The sequence below is a fragment of the Grammomys surdaster genome, unplaced genomic scaffold, assembly GCF_004785775.1.
Source record: "Grammomys surdaster isolate TR1022 unplaced genomic scaffold, NIH_TR_1.0 124554, whole genome shotgun sequence".
In the NCBI taxonomy this organism is placed as follows: domain Eukaryota; kingdom Metazoa; phylum Chordata; class Mammalia; order Rodentia; family Muridae; genus Grammomys; species Grammomys surdaster.
Genome location: NW_021619536.1, coordinates 45,218 through 66,971, shown reverse-complemented (window position 1 = coordinate 66,971; position 21,754 = coordinate 45,218). Strand labels below are relative to the sequence as shown.

Sequence of the window (21,754 nt, the reverse complement as noted above, 5' to 3'; positions counted from 1 at the left end):
TCTATTGTACTGTTTCTAAGATACACAATCTCTTAGTGGGAATCCTTGGATCTCTGGGGTCACTGACAGACTGGGTGAGGACTATGAGTTGTCCAACTGCATGTCACAGTTTGTATATTTGTATATTGCTGCCACACTAGATTCTTAAAGTACACTAGATGTGAAAAGTTTGGGAACCACTGAAATAGAAGAGTATTACTGAACAGTATTCTTAAAAGATCATCATTTAATAGACTTACACATTTTACTTATTTTAGTAACCTATGCATTATAACCATACATTGCTTGTCCTATGTTGTTTTTCAAATAAGCTAAACTGGTCAAATATTTCATTCTAATGGTATGTATGGTGGCAAGTTTTTTTAACCATATCCTTTAAAGTAAAACATTTTAATTATATTAAATGGAGTTTATAGTTCCTATTGAAAGACATACTCTTGCCTTTTCTTATGATAGGGCCTGTTCCAGCCCCAACCAACTTACAGTTTACTGAAGTCACACCAGAGAGTTTCCGGGGAACCTGGGATCATGGAGCTTCAGATGTGTCTCTCTACAGAATAACCTGGGCACCTATTGGAAGCCCAGATAAGCTTGAGGTAATGTTAGCTGTCTCTGTCTTTATTCTGTCCTAGTTTCTTTCCATTTGCTTTTACAAAAGCCTGGCTAAAATACAGATTATTTCTGTGTATTAGTGACTTTCTGTTGTGACAAAGCACCATGGCCTAGGCATCTCATGGAAGGAGGAGCTGAACTGGGCTTAAGGTTCTGAGGGATAAGAGTGCATTACGGGGAGGGGACACAGGCAGCAGACAGACATGGCAGCCAGAGCAGGAAGCTGGGGTATCATGTCCTCAACTGCAAGTTAGGAGCAAATTAGAAGTGGAGCAAAGCTATAAGCTCTTTAAGCTCACCTCCTATGTTGTACTTCCTCAGCCAAAGCTGTGCCTTCCTTTGGCCTCTCCAAACAGCACTATCAACTGGAGACTGAGTATTCAAATGCCGGAGTCTATGGCAGATATTTCTTATTCAAAGCACCACGTTCTGTTACAGATAAAAATCATCTGTGACAAGTGGCTTTGGGCTCACGTACCTGTAATGGTACAGAAGAGCATTCACCTGTCAGCACATTGTCACTGGGTATGCATGATCTAAATGGATTATTAATTTAGTGTGGATGTGATTTTTCCTCTTTGCCCAAGACCATCTTAAATGGAGATGAAAATACCTTACTGTTTGAAAATCTGAACCCCAACACACTGTATGAAGTCTCCATTACTGCCATCTATCCTGATGAGTCTGAAAGTGAGGACCTGAGTGGCAGCGAGCGCACACGTAGGTGTTTAACTTTCAACTAGGATCTTAATAGTTCAAAACTAAATGTTAGGAAACAGAGCTTCAGCTGTATCACTAATGTTTTACAAATTCTGTTTTCTTTCAGTGCGACTGATACCCTTAACAACACAAGGTAAAAAGTTACCCTATTGGATTATCTGAATGAACAAAGTTTAAATTAACAAATGAGGCCATCAAACCCATTATGAACAGGCTTTCTGCATTTTTATAGCAAGGCTTGCCTTTTCTAGAAGTGGCCTTTCTTGAGACACTTGCTTTTTCTGTTACTTTTTTAAAGAATGTATGAGTCAGCTTAGGCTTCCTTAACAAAATACAGGATGGCATCAGCAGCAAAAACTTAAATGCCTATAATTCTAGAGTCTAGAAGGAAGATTTGGTGCTGCAGGCTTGTAACTCCAGTTGCTTGGGAGGCTGAGGAGGATCGTGTTTACAAGCTCAATTTGGTCAATTTAGTGAGACCCTGACTTACAATTAAAAAAATAAAAACAAAAATAAAAATAAGGGTAGTCAAGATGACTGAGCAGGCCAAGGTGTTTGCTACCAAGCAACAGCCTTAGTTCAAGCTGCAGTATCCAAAGAATGGAAGGAGAGAACTGAGTCCTCCAAATTGCCCTCTGGTCACAATATATAAGATGTGGGAGGTGTGTGTCCCACCATAAATAAACAAATAAACATAAAATAATGAAGGGTCAGCAGTAGAGTACTTACCTGGCATCTGTAAGCCTTACCTTCAATCTCTAGTACTACTAAAATTATCTAGAGACTAGGATGTCTAAGATCAAGATATGATGGCAGCCAGTTCTGTTCTTGGACAGCGATCTTAATTCATCTTCTCATTGTGCTGTTACATGGCAGACAGAAAATGAGTGCTTTCTCATGTCTCCATTTATAACAACTAATCTCCCTTGAGGGACTTACTTTCATGACATTATCGTCAAAAGTCCCATTTGCAAATTCTACTGCATTGAGCTTCAGGCTTCATTATATAACAGAACTAAGTTTGGGTGAACACATTCATTCTGTACCGAATAATCATTTAATATTCAATGACCTTATTATTGGTTTAAATTTAATTCTAAACCCAGTGGTACATAGCTCTCTCAATTTCCCTGGGAATTATACAGATTGTTTATTTCCTCTTGTTTTTTTAGCAGAAGCAAAGGGGGGTGGGAGCGGCTTGTTCTAAGTGCTTAATATGTTTTCAATAATCTTCTTCCAGCTCCAAAAAGTGGTCCACGGAACCTTCAGGTGTACAATGCTACATCTAACAGCTTGACTGTTAAGTGGGATCCTGCTAGTGGTCGTGTGCAGAAGTACAGAGTCACCTATCAGCCTTCAACAGGAGAAGGCAATGAACAAACGGTAATTTGTTTTGTAAAATGTATAACATGGGTATGCTCTGCCTGCTGCTTTTCAGCTATTTCCCTGGAGTGTTTACAATATTTACTTTGTTAGGAAATGTAGGATTTCCTGTATTGGATAGAATCACTTGAATTTAGCTGGCTCTCCCTCTGGAGTGCATGATCAAGACACACAGGATGCTCTCTCTGGTGGGACCTGATAGTTGTTCTTCATAGTAAGTATATACCAGTCATGTGCCCAACTAGCATGATGGTAGCTAAAACCTTTTTGAGTCTAAGTAGATCTTCAATAGTTCTGATTATATCAGATCTTTTATTTCCAGATCTAGAAGTTTATTGATCTAATTAAAAATATTTACCAAATGGAGGTAATTGAGAAAGACAGTAGTAATGCAGGAAGCTGAGCTGTCCTCTTTGCTCTCCCAGACCTCCCTAATTTAATAGAGCCTTTATATGTTCCACTTGTTGAATTTAGTGGCTCATCTGGGATTCCGCCAGCTTTGCCTTTTATGAGGTGCACTTTATCCTAAGTCTAGAGGTGTCACAATTTTTATACAGATAGGGTTATGTCTTCAGATTCATTTTCAAATGTCTTTTTTGATGAGCTCTAGAGCTTTGATGGCCTTTTTGGAAGGCAGGATATGGGTTATATTATCTCCTTATATAACCTCACAGAGAGACAAGGTTTGAGTTTTCAATATTAAATGTGTTGAGCTCAAGCAAGTGGATCACATCTCTCACCAGTTTCGAAGGTGAGTAGAGTTGAGGTTGGCAGTGGATACATGCATGTAGTAAAGGCCACTGCTCTCGCCTGGCAAATGAACTTAGCTGGACCACAGATGCTCCAATCTCATTGGAATGGCAGTCTTTGAAATACTCAAGCAACAAATCACTAACTCTATGCTTATTTTGGAAAGTTGGATGGGAGATATAAGTAGACATCTATTTCCTTCCTTATTATACTAGGTGTCCTCACTAAGCCCTTCTAACTTGTTACATATCAGAGTTTCACAAACACAGCTCCTGCCCATCCTGAACTCTTCTTTCCTTCCACAACCTCTGAGAGTAGATGGTTTGAAATGAGCCATTGTGACTCAGTTTCTTCAAACTGAAGATGGCTACTGTGATCCATGAACTTTGTTTGTTCCTGTTTTTGCTTTTTCTGGAACTCCAATCTTTGAGTGAATGGGTGCTAACTTGGAAACATCTGTTAGTGCTAATTCATCCAGACCTTTCCACGAGCACTCCCCATAAGTAGCGTGCCATTTGCCATTTGCGTGCCATTTTCATGTGATTTTAATTACATGGCATAAACATCTGAATTCAGTAGACTGTTAACAAATCGTACAAATTTTCTTTCAACAAGATAGCAAGATGGCCTTGAGCAACGAATTAAAAGCTCCAGACTCTGTAATTGGAGGAAATTGAGACGTTCATACTTCAAGGCTGGTATCATGGAGATCACTGGGAACCACTGCCTGAGTGCGGCTTGGCGAGGGGTCTGGTCAGGTGGTTTACACAGCTAATGCTGTTGGAGTGGCAGCGTTTGGGGCAAACACCAAGAGCTTTACATCCTTTGCCCAACCATTTAAATGTGTTTCTAGAGCAAATAAAAACCATCTGTGAAAGAGCAAGAATAATACTGAATGGTGTGGAGCCTGTAAAATTACACAGTTCTTTGGTATCTAAAAGACCCTTTGTAGCTTACTTATGATTAATGCCTTGTTTTTGGGAAGAGTTCTGTGAAATGTGTTTTGGATGAGATTTTGCAGTGCTGGCGGCTAGCAAGTTGAAATATCTTTTTGAGCTCCAGTTTAAAGCTTGGAATCCTTTTCATGACTCGAGACACATACTTTACATATAAAATTATGCCATGAGATATATTTTAAGCTTTCATTGTGGGACAGGGTTCCAGAATTTGGCAAGTGTCTCAAATAGTTCCCTCAGAGAAAGAATAAATTAGTGACTTGGAAAGTGTAAAGGCTGATGCTTACCAAGAAGTGTTTTCCTCAAGACCACAGTAGGAGGACGGCAGAACAGCGTGCTCCTGCAGAAACTGAAGCCAGACACTCCGTACACCATCACAGTGTTTTCCCAGTATCCCGATGGTGAAGGAGGCCGGATGACTGGAAGGGGCAAGACAAGTAAGTGAGACCAGAGTACCTGTAGCTTCGTAATTATCACCGCGGAACCAAATCACACTTCTACCAACACGGAGGAAACAGAATGTCCTACAGATCTTTTATAAAATTAAAAATTTTAAGAATATTTTTAATTGAAATAGAAGTACATCACTTCCAGTTCCCTTTCCTTTCTTCTAGTCCCGCCCACCACTACCTTACCTAGAACTCCTCCTATGACTCCCTATTTACTCTCAAGCCTTTCTTTCTCCTTCCCTTTTTATTCTTTCTTTCTTCCCCTCTCCCTCCCTTTTTTTTGAAACAGATTCTTTCTATATAAACCTGGTCCTTGAAATCACAATGTAGACTAAGCTGCCCATGAACTCACAGATACCTGTCTGCCTGCCTCTGCCTCTTAAGTGAAGGGATTAAAACCATGTATCACCATGCCTGGCAATAGACTCTTTTCATTGTGTTGTGTGTGTGTGTATGTGTGTGTATACACAAATGTATGTAAATACAACTAGCTGAGTCCATTTTTGTTGTTTGTGTGTATATGGTTTCAAGGCTTGCCACTTTGCATTGATCAACCAATAAGGGGGCTCATCCCTGGGAGAGGCCAATTCTCCTTTCCCAGAAGTTGATCATTGTCTGTAGTTCTTTGCCTAGGGGTAAGACCCCATGACAATTTCTCATTCCATGTCAACTTGCCCATTGGTATTGGTATTGTTCTGGTCTTGTTTATGCAGCCATTTTAAGGAGAGACGTTCACTGAAGACTTCTGAGTCTTCTGGCAGTTACAGTCTTTCTGTCTCGTCTTGCATGTTGTTCCCCGAGTCAGACAAATCTTTTAAGATGGTAGTTGTTCTTTTTAATGTCCTTGCTTGCAATAATTTTTTTATTTGTGTAAACAAAAGATGTCTACCAGGATTAAAAACTAAATGTTCAGGGGACCATAATGTGCTACAGATAGATGAGACATATATACTACAGAAGTGCAAATCTTTTGTTTAATAATTACTTCAACAAACATGTATGGGGTACCTGCTATGTTCTAAGTGGCTCGAAGATATTGCTTAACTCGTATTTTAGATATAGTTGCTAGTTAGAGCATCACTAGAGTGTACTTCCTGTGTATTCCAGAACCTCTGAATACTGTGAGGAATTTGAGAGTGTATGACCCATCTACCAGCTCTTTGAGTGTTCGCTGGGACCATGCAGAAGGCAATCCTCGTCAGTACAAACTCTTCTATGCTCCGTCAGCAGGTGGCCCAGAAGAATTGGTAATTATTTTTTTTTGAGAGGGTCTTTCTATTTAGCCCTGGTTTGATATGTAGACCAGGTTGCCCTTGAGCTTACTCTTAAATAGAAAATATTAGTCTGTTTAAACTTCAGGAAATTGGTTTAAAATGGAAATAGAAAGAAGTAAGTTGTTTAGAAGTGAAGAATTTACATTAATGTGAAGGATTTGATAGAGGAATCATATTTGATGTTTTGGAGCCTAGAGAGTGGGGAGATGGTGGTTTGGGTGCTGGTTGGAACCAGGAGATAAAGGGAGACATTGTATGCAGAGACTTTATAAAGTTCTTGATATTTTAATAAGGTAATTTCTTCAGTTGATACTATATCATTTGAAGGATTGGCTCCTTTATTATTTTCAAATTCAATACTCTGCTCTGTATTTTATTAAACTTTTAGGTACCAATCCCTGGGAATACCAACTACGCCATTCTTAGGAACCTGCAGCCAGATACTCCATATACCATCACAGTGGTTCCTGTCTATACAGAAGGTGATGGCGGGCGCACATCAGATACTGGAAGGACATGTGAGTAAAAAGCAGATTGACTTTCCATTATAGACATTGATCTCCACTATAAAGAGCACATTGAGCAATGAAGAAAATTAGAAAAAAGTCAGTCAGAATGAGAAGACTAAAAATATCAAAATGACCCACCAGCTCACTTTTCAAACATCGGCTTGTTGTATCTTGTCATTGGATTTTATAGTGTAGGTCGTTGAAACCTGTTCACTTTATTACTTAGTTGGGCATTTCTCTGATTTGCTGCTGACATGCTTTTGGTGTTATTTGCTTTTATCCACTATTAATGTAGTCAAACCAGTTTAAATGTTTTTGCTGTTCTTTCTGGATATTGCTTAGTCTTTTGTGCACACTCAACACATTATGACTTTTAAAGCATACTTGTGGTTAGTTGAAGGGGATCAAGCATGGGTAGTTTCCTCTAGTGTACGATCAGAGGTCTAGAGAGAGAGATGATGCTGTTGGTTAAGCTAGAGTTTTGGGTTAGTAAGCAGACTTAATTTTCTAAATTTTATTGATGGAAGATAATTGCGAACTGACTTGTCTCTTCATTTGTCTTTTCTTTTAATCATAGAAGATATTCCTCCACAGCTAGTGTTGAATAAGGCAGGAATGAAAGAAAGAATGATGGATTGAAAGCAGCTGACTGAATCTATTTCTTTCTGTTGGTTAGAAGGCAAACTATAAAAAGTATCTCCTCTGGCCCCATTACTTATATGGGAAACTCAGCTACTTCTGTTTCCTTTTCCTTGTCCTATGTTCCTTTATAGCCAGCCCAGGCCTGTTGCTCATGCTCATTGTCTTTTATTGAAAACAACATTGACTGGGCAAAGGCTAACTTTGTCTGATTTGCATTTGGAGAGTTTTCATGTGCTTTTGAGTGTAGCTAGAAGTGTAAAATGGATAGGATTTTATCCTATTACAGAGAGTGTAATTTGTGAAAAAGTGATGAGAAGCTTGACATGTATAGACAGACATGAAACACGGGCATTGACTTTCCTTTCCTCAGTGGTGAGAGGACCAGCAAGAAATGTCCAAGTATATAACCCTACGCCCAACAGCCTCGATGTCCGCTGGGACCCTGCCCCAGGGTCAGTGCAGCAGTACCGCATTGTGTATTCTCCTGTTGCTGGTACACGACCTTCAGAATCTGTAAGTAATTTTGTCATCTTAGAACTTAGAAAAGAATGTTGTCAATTCTGTTGTGGCTTCTGCCACAGCAGTTGGCTAGGAAACAATAATGGTGTCACTGCCTCTCATGTAGACTAGGTTTCCTGATACTGTAGTTGCATGTTTGAGTCCCATTTAGAAGCTTTTATAACCCAACCATATGCTAGTACATGATATTTAAATGATTGTGTTTGTGAGTTATGACTGATATAGTAATTATAAGTTTGCTTAGGAAAGAACTTGGGGGAAAAGTGAATTAGCTAGGAAACACATACTGTTTCTAGAACTTTCAATAACAGATACATTGAGAAACTACACAGTCTTTGCTATGAAAATATGTTAAGTACAGCTTTATTTATTAGCTCTTACAAACTACAGTTTCTCTTCAGCATTTTATCCAAGTGATGACCAGGCTCTTTACCTTCTGAGGTCAGATGCAAACAAGCTTATTTGGGGTGGTATAGTCAGAGACTTGCAGCTATCTTCTGATAAATTTCAGTTCTGTTTTGTGAGTAGGCCAATAATGTATGAATCCAAAGTTACTTGGTATGAATATTAATAGCATCAAAATGGTGAAATGGAAAGAATTTTATGGACTGACAAGTCTGTAAAAGCAAGCAATGATGAGCAAAGATAAGAAAATGATAAGTGAGGCAGGCAGATTTCTGAGTTCAAGGCCAGCCTGGTCTACAGAATGAGTTCCAGGACAGCCAGGACTACATAGAGAAGCCCTGTCTCGAAAAACCAAAAAAAAAAAAAAAAAGTGATAAGCAATAAGTGTATTCTTGAGTAGCATTGATTATAATGTCCTTTTATATGGTATGGCATAATTTCTTTCTTAATGACTTTACTCTTATCCAAAATTTCTCCCTTAACACTGAACATCTCTGACACTAGCGTGGGATCCCTCCTCTCATGTGTATGTTACCTTTAGGATTGACTCTGAGCAAATACATATCTTAGATATTTGATATTCCATTTATGAGTCTTTATGAGAAATGTAAATGGGAGAAAGTTGAAGAAAATAAAGGGGATTTCTGAGGATAACTGTGCCTAATAATGTGCTAGAGGCAGATTTTGCAGAGAAGCACACTTGGCTTCTGACGTGTCTGGGCATAGCCTTTTACGATAAATACTATTGTGCTGACTAACCAAGGACCTGGCAAGCATTAGCTGTCAGGCAGAACTTGGCACGCTTTCTTCCCTTCAGATTGTGGTGCCTGGGAATACCCGCACGGTGCATCTGGAGAGGTTGATTCCTGACACACCCTACTCTGTGAACGTCGTGGCACTCTACCCAGATGGAGAGGGGAATCCCAGCCCCAGCCAGGGCCGAACACGTGAGGCAAACCTTCTGTTTCTACTTTATCTCCTGTCACTGAGTGAGGGATGGGTGGTGGGTGATACGTGAAGAACTCTGAGGACTCTGTACAGTACAGGGTAGCCTCTGAATGTAATTCTGCTTGGGATTTCCACATTCACATTTCAGGCTCAGGTTGTGTGTCCACAACTATTTTTTTTGTGCTGAATCAATTTCATTTGAACATTAAAAAAAAATCTGGGGTTTAAATGAAAGAAGTCTTTCCTCTTTTGTTTCTTTTTTTTTTTTTTTAATGCAGTGGGTTTTATCACCAAGCAGGCACTGGAAATGTGAAGGCTTAGCCTCTCTACTTTAAGTGAGGTGGTTACAGTGGTTAAAACGGTCCCCTTCTTTCTCAGTTTGCATATATCAGTGCAAACCTAGCTCTGTTTTGTTGAAAGTTCAGTACCTAACTGTATCTCTGAAAGGTAGCATGTTATTCTGTGTGGGGTCACATGAAAACCACAGAAGGTACAACCATGATGCAGGGGAGGAAGCATGATGAATGGTGACTTCAGCACCAGTAAGCACCTCCTGTAAGCTGACCTGGAAAATGGTATCAGGCCAGCAGCAAAACCAACTGTATTTTATTTAGTTCCACGGAGTGGACCAAGGAATCTACGGGTCTTTGGGGAGACGACCAACAGCCTCTCTGTAGCCTGGGACCATGCTGATGGGCCAGTTCAGCAATACAGGATCATCTATTCTCCTACTGTTGGTGACCCTATTGATGAATATGTACGTATAATACCTATTGATTGGCATTTAAACAGCCATTGACTTGGTATGAGGGGGAGACTAAGCTTCTTTCTGAGAACTATGCATTGGTTACTACTGAGCTCTTGGATCTCGTGTGACAGGTCTCACGTAGTTTTCTCTGATGTGGGGACAATAGGAAAGTTCTTGCTTGATATTTCCATAGTGAAGCATGATTTGGGGGTCATTTCCACTTTAAGGACTGACTGAAAAACTGTCCTATTCTGCATTTCTAACTGCTTTCTTACATAAAAAGGTCTACTATAATATACCACATAATAATTCATAACATCCAAACTAATGTCCAGATAATGTGAGGATTCCAATCTTACCCGTCTAGTCCAGTTCCTCTCACAGTCTCCATTTTCTTAAATTCATATTTTTTTCTGTACTCTTTTGGTTTGAAATGTAAAAATCTCCTGTTAGTTTGTTCTAAGTTAACTTTCTTATTTCTCCCTCCCTTCCCCATCCTTCTCTCTTATTTCTTTGATTCTTTCACAAAGAATTAAACTCAGGACTGTGGGCATGAGAAAGAATTTCTTTACTATTGACTTACATTGATAGTTTCTCCAAATTCTTGGCAGTGTAAATATTGTGTCCTCCTAGACACAGGTTCAAGTTCTTCATCTCTCTTCCCCCATTCCCTGAATTCCCCCATCCCCTTGTCTTAGTTAGGGTTTTCCTGCTGTGAACAGACACCATGACCAAGACAAGTCTTATAAAGGACAATATTTAGTTGGGCTGGCTTACAGGGTCAGGTGTTCAGTCCATCATCATTAAGGTGGGAACAGGGAAACATCTAGGCAGGCATGATGCAAGCAGAGCTGAGAGTTCTACATCTTCAGCTGAAGGCTGTTAGTGGAAGACTGACTTTTAGGCAGCTAGGGTGAGGGTCTTAAGCCCACATCCACAGTGACACACCTACTCCAACAAAGTCACACCTTCTAATAGTGCCACTCCCTGGGCTCAGCTTATATAAACCATCATACCCCCATCCTATCCTCCCATCCTTTTTCCATTTCTTCTTTTACCTCTTCCTTTTTGTGGGACTGGGGACTAACCAGAGTCTTGTGTATATGCTAGTCAAGCACTGCACCATCTTTAGCCCCTCAAGTTTCTTAGAATTTCCTTATAGTTGGGAAACCACAGTCACTGACATTTATTATTTGATTTTTGTGACAAGCTCAAAGATTAGCTCAAATGGTGACTGTAGAGTAGTTAGATTTGTGGTTTGCAGCTCTGTTGCTAGCTATATTCTCTTAGAACATTTCTTCTTCCTCATGCTTTTTCATGTTAAGAAATATTCAATCTCTTAATTTTTGGCATAACAATCTTTAATTAAAGTCTTGTTTTGTTAAGAAGAAACATAATTGTCAATTAGAATTTTTAAGAATCAGAACAAGATAAACAATTTCACTACTCATGTTTAGTATTTTTTTCTTCTGAGCTGGGGAAAATGTTCTTATGCTTTCTGAAATCATTGAAAACATAATTTCTTTTAGCAGGTTCTCAGTTTGTAGTTATGGGAGTCCAGGCCAGGAGGTTTAGCCGCAGTGTTTGCACAGGACAAGGGAAGTTGAGAAATGCACGGATCATTCATCTTTGAAAAGGGAGTTTAGTACATTTCCATTTCCTTTTTTTTTTCAAAGTATACTTAATTAGTATCAACTAAACCAATATTTTTAGGGTGGAAACCTGTCCATTTTTGCTGACTAACGGACACCTGGTCCATAGCATGTCCTCTACCTGGGAATGTGATGTGCTATGATGACACACTCAGACACAGTAGCTCAGTGATGCATTCGGAGTGTTGTGTTACTGTCTTTAGAGCTTGTACTTTCCTCCAGAGATGCTCAGTCATATGACTGCATAGTGACTGATGTGGGATTTGGGCCAATATCTGTCAGGCCTTCAACTAATCTCCCAAGCTGGGTAGAGGCAGGCTAGATAATGTGCCTTTCTCTGAGCATTTTGAAACAAGAGTATGAAGAATCTGTTTTTAATTATGGAGCAGTATAAAAACAGCGTGGGCTTCTGATCTAGGTGTCCTCTTTTTGAAAATAAATGTTAAGTTGAACTTTCCTTACAGACCACAGTTCCAGGAAGGAGAAACAATGTAATACTGCAGCCCCTGCAACCTGACACTCCATATAAAATTACTGTCATTGCCATTTATGAGGATGGAGATGGTGGCCATCTAACTGGAAATGGGAGGACTGGTCAGTGTTGGCTTATATATTTTGCTCTTTTAAGTCTCATGTTTTTAATGTCACTATACCACTAAAACAGAGAACCACTACCTTTACCAGCATATCTCAGATACTACATTGATAACACATCGTATTCTGCTGTGGATAGCTCAGGCCTTGTATTTTGATGCTAGTTCCCCTTTCCTGGGAAGGGCTGCAGAGGAGGAGTGAATTAGTACACAGGTGAATTCTAGTGAACCTTCTGCCCACCTTAATTTGTAAAATAAAGGCTAGGACCAGTGATTGGGCAGTAGAAGGGGAGGTGGAGAAATAAAGGTTGGGGGGAAGAGAGAGGGCGACAGAGGAGGAAGACAGTGGAGGAGGATGAGGGAAAAGGAAGAGGACAGTGGAGCAGGAGGTGAAAGGACAAGCGCTACTTGGAAAACCTGCAAGCTATAAGGGTCTCATAGCTGGGGAATAGAGTAGTGAAGTGGTGAATCTGCCCAATCTAGCCATGCAGCTTATATTCATAATTACTGAGTTGTGTTTTCTTTGACCGGTCCTATTTGGGTTGGAGATTTATTGCAACAATATTCTACATTAGACATTGAGTGTTGTTAAGATGATGATACAAAAGCATTATTTATTTCTTAACCATTTAAAGGTATAATAAAAAGAGCAAAAGGTATGGCAAGAATCTACAATTTTTTTTGATTAAGATTATTTTTTCATTTTAGTGTACTCTGTGAAATGTTACAGTGTGCATGGTGTCAAGTGAGGCTGTAATGGTAACTCAATGTAGAACCATCCTCTGTTACCCTTGGATGTTAGTGTAGAAATAGAGAAGCAAAATGATTATGAGCCATAATTCTAAAAATGTAGCTTACAATTACCGCCTCAGATAATCTACAGAGATTAACCAGTGTTTGGGCTCACCCTTTGATCTGTACCGGTGGCAATTTTATTTTGTTTAAAGATTATTTAACTTCTTTTTTTTTGCCTGACAGTCTTTAAAAGTATGCTTACCTGGAAGCCTCTTCCAGAGCTGCCAATGCACATGGCTCTTCTGATATACAGCTGCCAAGGCTTGAGAGCCACTGGTTCCCACAAGGCAGGCTGGGCTCCAGTTGTGTAAATACGGACACTGTGTTTTCTTCCTTGATTTAGAAAATCTACTTAGTTACGTGGTTTATTCTTCTTTATATACTCACTTGTTCAAAGCCTTTTGGGGCTTACATGTTCTTGACAACATCAGAGAACCTGAGAAAGGCAATATTGGGACACATCTAACAGAAAAGCCAACTGGATTCAGCTCTGTGTCTACAGCTTGAAAAATATGAGTTATTTATTGATACTCTAGTGACTCTAGGTTTTTCTTGATTAGAAATTTACCTTCCTACTTTCTCAAGTTTAAAATATATTTTGATAACCTTTTGGGGACTATGGAGTATTTCAGAATTTTGTGCTTACCAAAATCATAAATAAACTTTGATTTCTGTAGGCAGGGCAAAAGCCATGTCTAGTTTCCTTCATGGAGATAAGTTTTCATGTTGGATTAGTCATTTCTAGAATGTCATGGATAACTCATTGGCTGTGTAGATTTCTACCTAAATACTTTGGATTTTGCAAGAAACACATTTTGCAAGAGATTATATGTTTGGGACAAAACCTCTGGCAGACTGAGTGAGACACTAGGTTATGTGGAGGACAGAGTGGGATAGGGAAAGAGTATTACCTTAGTCATTGTCATACTGGTCTATTGTGAAAACCATATCTTATTTTATGGAATGAGGTTCTGACCAGATAGTTTGTAATGTGCCTTCTAGTTCAATGTACAATATTCTAAAGGAGATCTGAGATCTCTCTTATTGTCTTTAATCCTGATCACACACCAGCCCTGGACCATTCTATTGAATCTTCTGAAAATCATCCATTCCAGAGTCTATTTGAATTGTTGTTTGAATTTGCAAAACTACCAAGTTCTTTTTGGAATATGAAAATGGCTTTTTAATTATTTTCTGAATGAAGAAATTTCAGGCTATTAAAATATTAATTGCTCTTAAGGGACTATCCTAACAAATCAGTGATGTGTGCCCGTGTTTCCTTGCAGTGGGTCTGCTCCCTCCTCAGAACCTACATATCTCTGACGAATGGTACACAAGGTTCCGAGTGTCCTGGGACCCTTCACCTTCACCAGTTCTTGGATATAAAATTGTGTACAAGCCAGTGGGTAAGGAAACACAGTTTTCATAACAGGAATACATTGGAAAGTTATGCTGTAACAAATATTTAATCTTAATTGTGGATTTCTACTCTGCCTTTTATCATTTAGTTCTCAGATAAGTGACATACATCTCTATATTTATAATAAGCCTTAATCAGCACTTAAGCTGGGCAGATATTTGCCCTCTTTGCTGTTATGTCTACTTTCCCATCAATAACTCCAAGTTATAACTTGCCATGTTCTGTCTGGGCTGTTCTTAACTTGAATTGGCCAACCCTCATGGCCATATTTTTATGACTCACCTAATCCATGGCTTCTTTTGTCTTCTCCTCTTTCCAGCTTTTCTCCTACCTTCCCTTGTGGATTCTCCTCAGACCCCAAGCCCAGGAAACCAAACCTTATTCACCAATTAGGGATAACTTGGGGGACAAGGTTATATAGCATCACTTGTGTACATGCAGATTCTCTCATTCCCAGGGGCAACCAGGCCTTGAGGAGCAGTATTTCTCATTACAATACATAGCAAAAGATCAAACCTCAACAAGTTATTTGCGTATGATTATAAATTAATATGAATTATACTTAGCCCCATCTAGCTTCAAATGAATGAGAATCAAACTATGATTTATTTTAGGCTCTGTGCAATTACTGGGTGATTACTCCCAATCTAATTCTATAAAGTTTGCCTGGCCACTTCTCTAGCTGTGCTCCCCAAAAGTTGCTGTTTAAAATTTTCTATATTATTTCTGCTTCAGCAATCCGGCATCTTGGAGAGGCATTTCACTCTGGCAATTGCTGCTGGCCAATTATGACTAACTGAGGCCTGTCTCCTGTTCTCTTCATCTTCTCCATGTTCCTCTCTCTCTACTTTTTCCTTTTCTTTTTTTTTAATTTTTTTTTATTGGATGTTTTATTTACATTTCATATGTTGTCCCCTTACCCCATCTCCCACCCACCCAGGAACCCCCTATCCCCTCACCCTTTCCTTTTCTTCATTGTCCCTGTCTATGACCCCTAGCACAGTAACTCAAACTCCACTTCTCTCCATTCCCCAGTATTTGGTTGTTGAAGTTTTATTTAATCAATAGTTTTAAATTGGGGAGCACGGTTTACCTAGCATCACTTGGTGTGTGTATGAGGATCTGTTCATTGGGGCAACCAGATCTTGAGAGGCAGTATTTAACATTTGGATACATAGCAATACCAAATCATCCCCCAACATATGATGGTATCAGACTATACTTCCTATTACTGGATTTTCCTATAAATGCAGCATGCCCTTTTATACTAGAGGTACTATTTTCAGAAACAGCCTTTAAGTCATCAGCCTAAAATATCATTATCGCTTTGGGTGTGTATAAGACTCTTATTAAATTTTATAATTGAAAATGTTGGGCTGTGACTATTCTCCAATGGATGATCCTCATACCCCAGAGCGTGTAGTCAGCACAAATTGTACGTAGTGGGCTACTACACCAAAAAGAGTACACTGTTTGGAGAGGATTGGGCAATAGAGGAAGATTTGGGAGGATTTGAAGGAAGAGTAGAGATTAATATGATTAAAACACATTGGGAGAGATTCTCAGAGGATTGATAAAAATATTATATAAAAGAAAAGCTTTACCTGGTACACAAAGTTCACAGATTGAAGATGCTTATATACTGGCATCATCTACGTTATAGTGATTATGAAATAATGAATAGTAAACCAATGTAAATGTTTACATTTTTCTCATTACACTAAAAAGTTATTCCATTTGAGGTGTAAGTTTTATGCATTTTAGTTTGTTCAGGCTTGCTTTCAACTCCTCTGTGACATTTTCACCTAAATCAACATCATCTTGAATAAATGATTTGATACGTTTTATCAGGATTAAATCTCCTAGAGCATCTCCCATGTGCCCTGGAGACTGTGAACAATACAGACAAAGGAGAGAAAGCAGGAGAAAGCAAGTGTGAACTTTTGCGAGAGACACAGAGAACCTGAAGTGTGCAGAGGCTTTAGTAACTGAGGATCTGCAGTAAACAGAAAGTGTGAGATGTAGTCCAGCATAAATGTCCTTAGCTCATCACCACAATAAATGCAAATGTTAATTGAGTCTGTGTCTGTGGAAAGTCTCATGCTGGCAAATTAGAGTTTTAAAAGAAATGCAAGAATGAGTTCACTAAAGGAACATAGAGACACGCTGACTTTATATCTATGCTGTGCTGTGCTTTGAGGAAGGGAGTGAAGCCAGTGCTTACAGATTCCTGAACACCTCCCACTGTGTCATGGTAAAAGAGCCATAGGGATGATTGGAATTAATGTGCTCATCCTAATAGTCGATTTTCAAGCTAATATCTTTCATTCTGAACAAAAACTGAGGCTAGCGATTATATCCTTCTGTGTCCTTTTGTTGTTCTTAAAGATTCCAGTGAGCCCATGGAAGCCTTTGTTGGAGAAGTGACATCATACACATTACACAACCTCAATCCCAGCACTACCTATGACGTCAGTGTTTATGCACAGTATGACTCTGGACTCAGCGTTCCCCTCACAGATCAAGGCACCACGTGTGAGTTGTGCATCACGTTGTGGTTGTAAGAAATGTAGTCAGACTTTCCAGGCTAACCTCTTATAATCTTATTCTTTTTCATGTGCACATGTGTTCTGCAGCATTACATAGGGACGTGGTTCTCAGTCTTCCTAATGCCATGACCTGTTAATACAGTATCTCATGTTGTGCTAACTCCCCAACCATAAAATTACTTCATTGCTAATTCATGACTGTAATTTTTGCTACTGTTACAAATTGTAATATAAATGTCAGATATGAAGAGTATCTGATGTGCAGGATATCTGATATGCAACCCCTGTGAAAGAGTCAATCAACCTCAAAGGGGTTGAGACCCACAGGTTGAAGACCACTGGTAGAGGTAGAAGATTTAGTGTCCAGTTAAACAATACATCTATATAAATCTCTAAGAAGCTTAGTAGACTTATATATGTATATACATGTATATATACATGTATATAAGAAGAGGAAGTGATTTTTATCAATTAATTAATTAATTTATTTTTGATTGCTTTTTTTCTTACAGTCCAGTCATTAACCCCTTCCTGGTTTGCTCTTCCACAGTTCCTCATCCCATTCCTCCTCCCCCTTGGAGGAAGTGATTTTTATTTGATACAAAAGATTATATTTTGATTTTTAAAATACTAAACTTATACAATATCATTTGACCCATGGTTATCTGTGGAAAATTCTATTGCAGATTTTTGACATTGATTGTTAACATATGTATCACATGCATTCATTGATATAATCTAATAGAAATACTGAATCAGTAATTTGTCTCTTAGATTTTGTTGTCCTGACTTTTTTTGGATAAGTTATATAGGATTCAACAGTTAGTATATCAGAAAATTTTCTTATTTTTTTCTGTAAATGACAATCATAATTTTGAGGGACTGTATAATTTCTTTTTCTTGAAAACCCCTGATGGAAACCAGCATAGTGGCACACACCTTTTATCCCAGCACTTGGGAAGCAGAGGCCGGTGGATCTCTGTGAGTCTGAGGCCAGCCTGGTCCATGTAGTGAGTTCCAGGACAGCCAGGGCTATATAGGGAGACCCGGTTCAAAAAAAAAAAAAAAAAGACAAGACAATAAAACCATTGAAGGAGAAGCAGGATGATTTTGTCTCTGCCACATTTTCAGACATGCTTGATATAAGTTTCTCATAAGAAGATGGTGTGAGATTTCAGCATTTATTTTACTTTTCATCTACAGTGTGTACTTGAACATACTATGGTGAAAGTTCTGCTTTTCTTCTTTACTATACATAGTGAATCTGTTTTTTCTTTCCTCTGTAGTATACTTAAATGTGACAGATCTGAAAACTTACCAGGTTGGATGGGATACGTTCTGTGTCAAATGGTCACCTCACCGGGCAGCTACCTCCTACAGGCTAAAGCTGAGTCCTGCAGATGGTATGTCCAAAACAAAACAAACTGAGCCTGCGGTAGCAACATCTTAACTGGAAGCTTAACTTGGAAGCCAAGCAGATTTCGTTTTGTTTATAAGCCATTATGTAAACATGTCCTTACAGAGAGAGGATAACACTTGTTTTTCGTCTTGTCACAATCAGGAACCAGGGGACAAGAAATAACCGTGCGAGGATCAGAGACCAGTCACTGCTTCACTGGCCTCTCCCCAGAGGCTGAGTATGGTGTTACTGTTTTTGTGCAGACACCAAATCTTGAGGGGCCAGGTGTCCCCATCAAAGAACAGACCAGTAAGTTTTGAGTAATCTGGAGTGTAGAATGTTCCAAATGTGGGCAGCATCTGACTCTTCTCCCCTGGAGTATCAGTAATAGGATGAGCAGGGTGTGTGGCTATTTCAGGACTTTTGTTTGTAGTGACTGTCTTTATTGGTGGTATTTTAAAATGTTTCAATGTTTATTCTTATTTTATGTGTATTGGTATTTTGCCTGCATATAGTGTTGAATCTCCTAGAACTTGATTTACAGGCAGGTAAAGCTGCCATGTGGATGCAGGGAATTGAACCATAATCCTCTAGAAGAGCAGCCAGTGCTCCTAATGACTGAGTCATCTCTCCAGCCCCTATTGATGGTATTTTAAGAATAGGAGTGAAGAAGAGAGAGATGGCTCTGATGAAGGTGAAAGAATGAACATACTACTGACTTTTACTTGTGTGGCTTCTTCGAGGACCCTGTGTTCTCCCTCTGAACCTCTGTTTTCTGCAGCATAATCTATCTGAGAATTGATTGAGGACACAGTCTAGATAGAAAGGAGTCTCCTTTAGTCATTGCCAATGGGTTGGACCTCTGCTTTCTAAGTCTTAATTTGTTTTTAAGGGTTAAAGCCACAATTTCTTGTGGGCTAGGGAATGTGCATGTTGTATTTGTCTAACTGTTGCTTTGAAATACTAGCTGTGAAACCAACAGAAGCTCCTACAGAACCACCCACGCCTTCTCCTCCTCCCACTATCCCACCAGCCCGTGATGGTAAGTAACGTTAACATAAAATGATATAATCAACCTGTAGGGATCCTAGACTTATGCCACATGCACACAATCTACCACTGATTCAGAATGTCTTGATACTATTTCTGCTGAAGGGTTTTTGCAGAGAAAACAAAGATTACCAGTTATTTGTTCCTCTTTTTCGAGGCACATTTTGGGGTGAATCAAACCAGTCCTAATTCAACCCAGGCCTTTAGCTGGGACTCTGCTTCCTTAGTTTTGCAGCAGAAGATCTAATGGCGCCTTCCATCTTCTCCATAGTCACACTGTGGCCTCTTTGCTCTGCTAACTGCTGGCATCAACAGACACTGTGAACCTTTCTGGCTATATCTGAAATCTAATCACTTAGGCCATTGACTTTGGAATTTCTGGCTCCTGAACTGAGAAGAGACCCAGATTACACAAAGCTAAAAATATTTCCATTCATCAAAATCTGAGACACGATTGTCAGTTGCAGTGAACTGGTAAAAAAGACACTGAGCTGCCTCAGTAATTTGAGAGCCTTTTCTTTTTCTTTTCTTTTCTTTTCTTTTCTTGTTCCGTCCTTTCCTTTGCTTTCCGTTCCTCTTTTCTTTTCTTGTTTCTTTTCTGTTTTCTTTTCCTTCTCTTTTCTTTTTTCCTCTTCTTCCTCCTCCAACTCCTCCTCCTCCTCCTCCTCCTCCTCCTCTTCCTCCTCCTCCTCTTCCTTCGTGTTGCATCAAGTCCAGTTTAAGCAAAATAATTTGGCTTATTCTTTTTCCACATTTATAGTTTTAGAAAACATTTGTATTTTCAAAGTGTTTTTCTTTCATAGTATAAGGATCTAGATGGTTGTAACCTTATTTAAAGTGCCATATAACTAAAATTAAAAAAAAATTAAAGTGTATTATTTAGAGAATGAAATTAGAACTTTATTCAAATTAGTCCACTGAAAGAATCATGGCTTAAAACATGTTAAGTTTTTTAAAGAACAGTCTTTATTTCCTATTGAAGTCTCAGGTTCACAGCAGCTTGAGCAGAAAGCACAGTTATCATGGACTCCTGCTCCCTACCCTTTTCATCCCCAGCTAGTGCTCTCATGACCAGACTGGAGCATCCATGGTCAAAGCTCCATCCACACATCATCACCCCCACAGCCCAGAGTTTATCTTCCAGGTTGCTCTTGAAGTTATACTTGCACATGTTAAGTTTGAATGAACTCGGGGTTTCTAAACATTGCCCTAGAAATTATTCTTTTAGGTTACAAGTCCAAAATGAGTCAAGTCAAAGATATTTATCTATTTTCTTCTTTCTTTACATATTGTTCTGATGCTCCAATTTCAAAGCAAAGAAAACATTTTATTTGTCTTAAATATTTGATAATTATACTGAAAATCTCCTGACCCGCTGATGGCCTTCCTTTAATTTTCAATATTGATGCTTTTCCGTTGATTCCGTTCATTTACTGTTTGAGGCAGCTTGTAGGGTTGCGTGTGGCAAGGGTTTATCATTGAATAATGAATTTAATCAGTGTATTCCCAGAACTAAAGCTGAGGGTCACTTAGAATAGTCTTTTTCAACTTTTTTGTACATTTGAGCCATTTGGACATCTTACTATTTTTGACTTAGGATCCTGGCCAGGCAGAGGAGACCACATTGCTTCCTGGTTCACCATGTAGCCATATTGAGAGTAGTAAGGTTTTTAGATGCTTTTCAATTATGCAGTGTCAAATGATGAGAAAATTAAAGAAATTTGGATTTTCTTTTTCAGTATGCAAAGGGGCCAAGGCAGATATTGTGTTCTTGACGGATGCCTCTTGGAGTATTGGAGATGACAATTTTAACAAAGTTGTAAAATTTATCTTTAATACTGTGGGGGCCTTTGATGAAATCAGCCCTGCTGGGATTCAGGTGAGCATTGTATCACTACTGACTGTTTATTTTATTATTGTCCTGCTATTTTATTTTTTATAGGGTCTACTGTTTTCTTATTTGTAATTCCTATGTTTTTCTTTCTACTTGCTATTAAAGTAGAAAGTTCTTTCAGTATGAATTGTCTTTTTACCTTCACAGTTTGCTATGTCCATTACATGTGCCTTTAGGAAGTAATTTGGTGCTGGGAATAAACAAATAGTAAAATATATATTCCTTTAGCTTTCCTCTTTGTCCAGATGATGTTCCTGTTGAAGAACTTAGGAGAGTCTAACTAACATTCTACTTGAAACTTCCAACAATGCTCATCCCATGAAAGGCCATCCAAAGTTCTGCACATTAAATGTGTTGTCATGTCATGCCCTTACCATGAGAATAGTGGTTGGAAAGGGTGTGTGTCTACTCTGTTATTACATCGTATACATTATCCCAGCCAGAAGCATGTCCATTAGTGACCCAAAGCATAGTTAGTTTGTTTTTC

The 21,754-nt window shown here is 39.0% G+C and overlaps 1 protein-coding gene across 3 annotated transcripts in view; it reads left to right on the top strand.

Moving 5' to 3' along the window:
• Col12a1 (collagen type XII alpha 1 chain) overlaps positions 1-21,754 on the top strand; it is a 119,782-nt gene that overhangs the window by 62,354 nt on the left and 35,674 nt on the right. For all 3 annotated transcript variants that reach the window (XM_028784660.1, XM_028784658.1, XM_028784659.1), the window contains 17 exons: positions 457-596; positions 1,200-1,332; positions 1,439-1,465; positions 2,573-2,715; positions 4,729-4,858; positions 5,978-6,117; positions 6,533-6,662; positions 7,666-7,808; positions 9,037-9,166; positions 9,782-9,924; positions 12,032-12,161; positions 14,242-14,361; positions 16,764-16,910; positions 18,211-18,327; positions 18,486-18,632; positions 19,291-19,365; positions 21,113-21,252. In XM_028784660.1, coding sequence (XP_028640493.1) covers positions 457-596; positions 1,200-1,332; positions 1,439-1,465; positions 2,573-2,715; positions 4,729-4,858; positions 5,978-6,117; positions 6,533-6,662; positions 7,666-7,808; positions 9,037-9,166; positions 9,782-9,924; positions 12,032-12,161; positions 14,242-14,361; positions 16,764-16,910; positions 18,211-18,327; positions 18,486-18,632; positions 19,291-19,365; positions 21,113-21,252 — 2,135 coding nt within the window. The remainder of the gene's footprint in view (positions 1-456; positions 597-1,199; positions 1,333-1,438; positions 1,466-2,572; positions 2,716-4,728; positions 4,859-5,977; positions 6,118-6,532; positions 6,663-7,665; positions 7,809-9,036; positions 9,167-9,781; positions 9,925-12,031; positions 12,162-14,241; positions 14,362-16,763; positions 16,911-18,210; positions 18,328-18,485; positions 18,633-19,290; positions 19,366-21,112; positions 21,253-21,754) is intronic.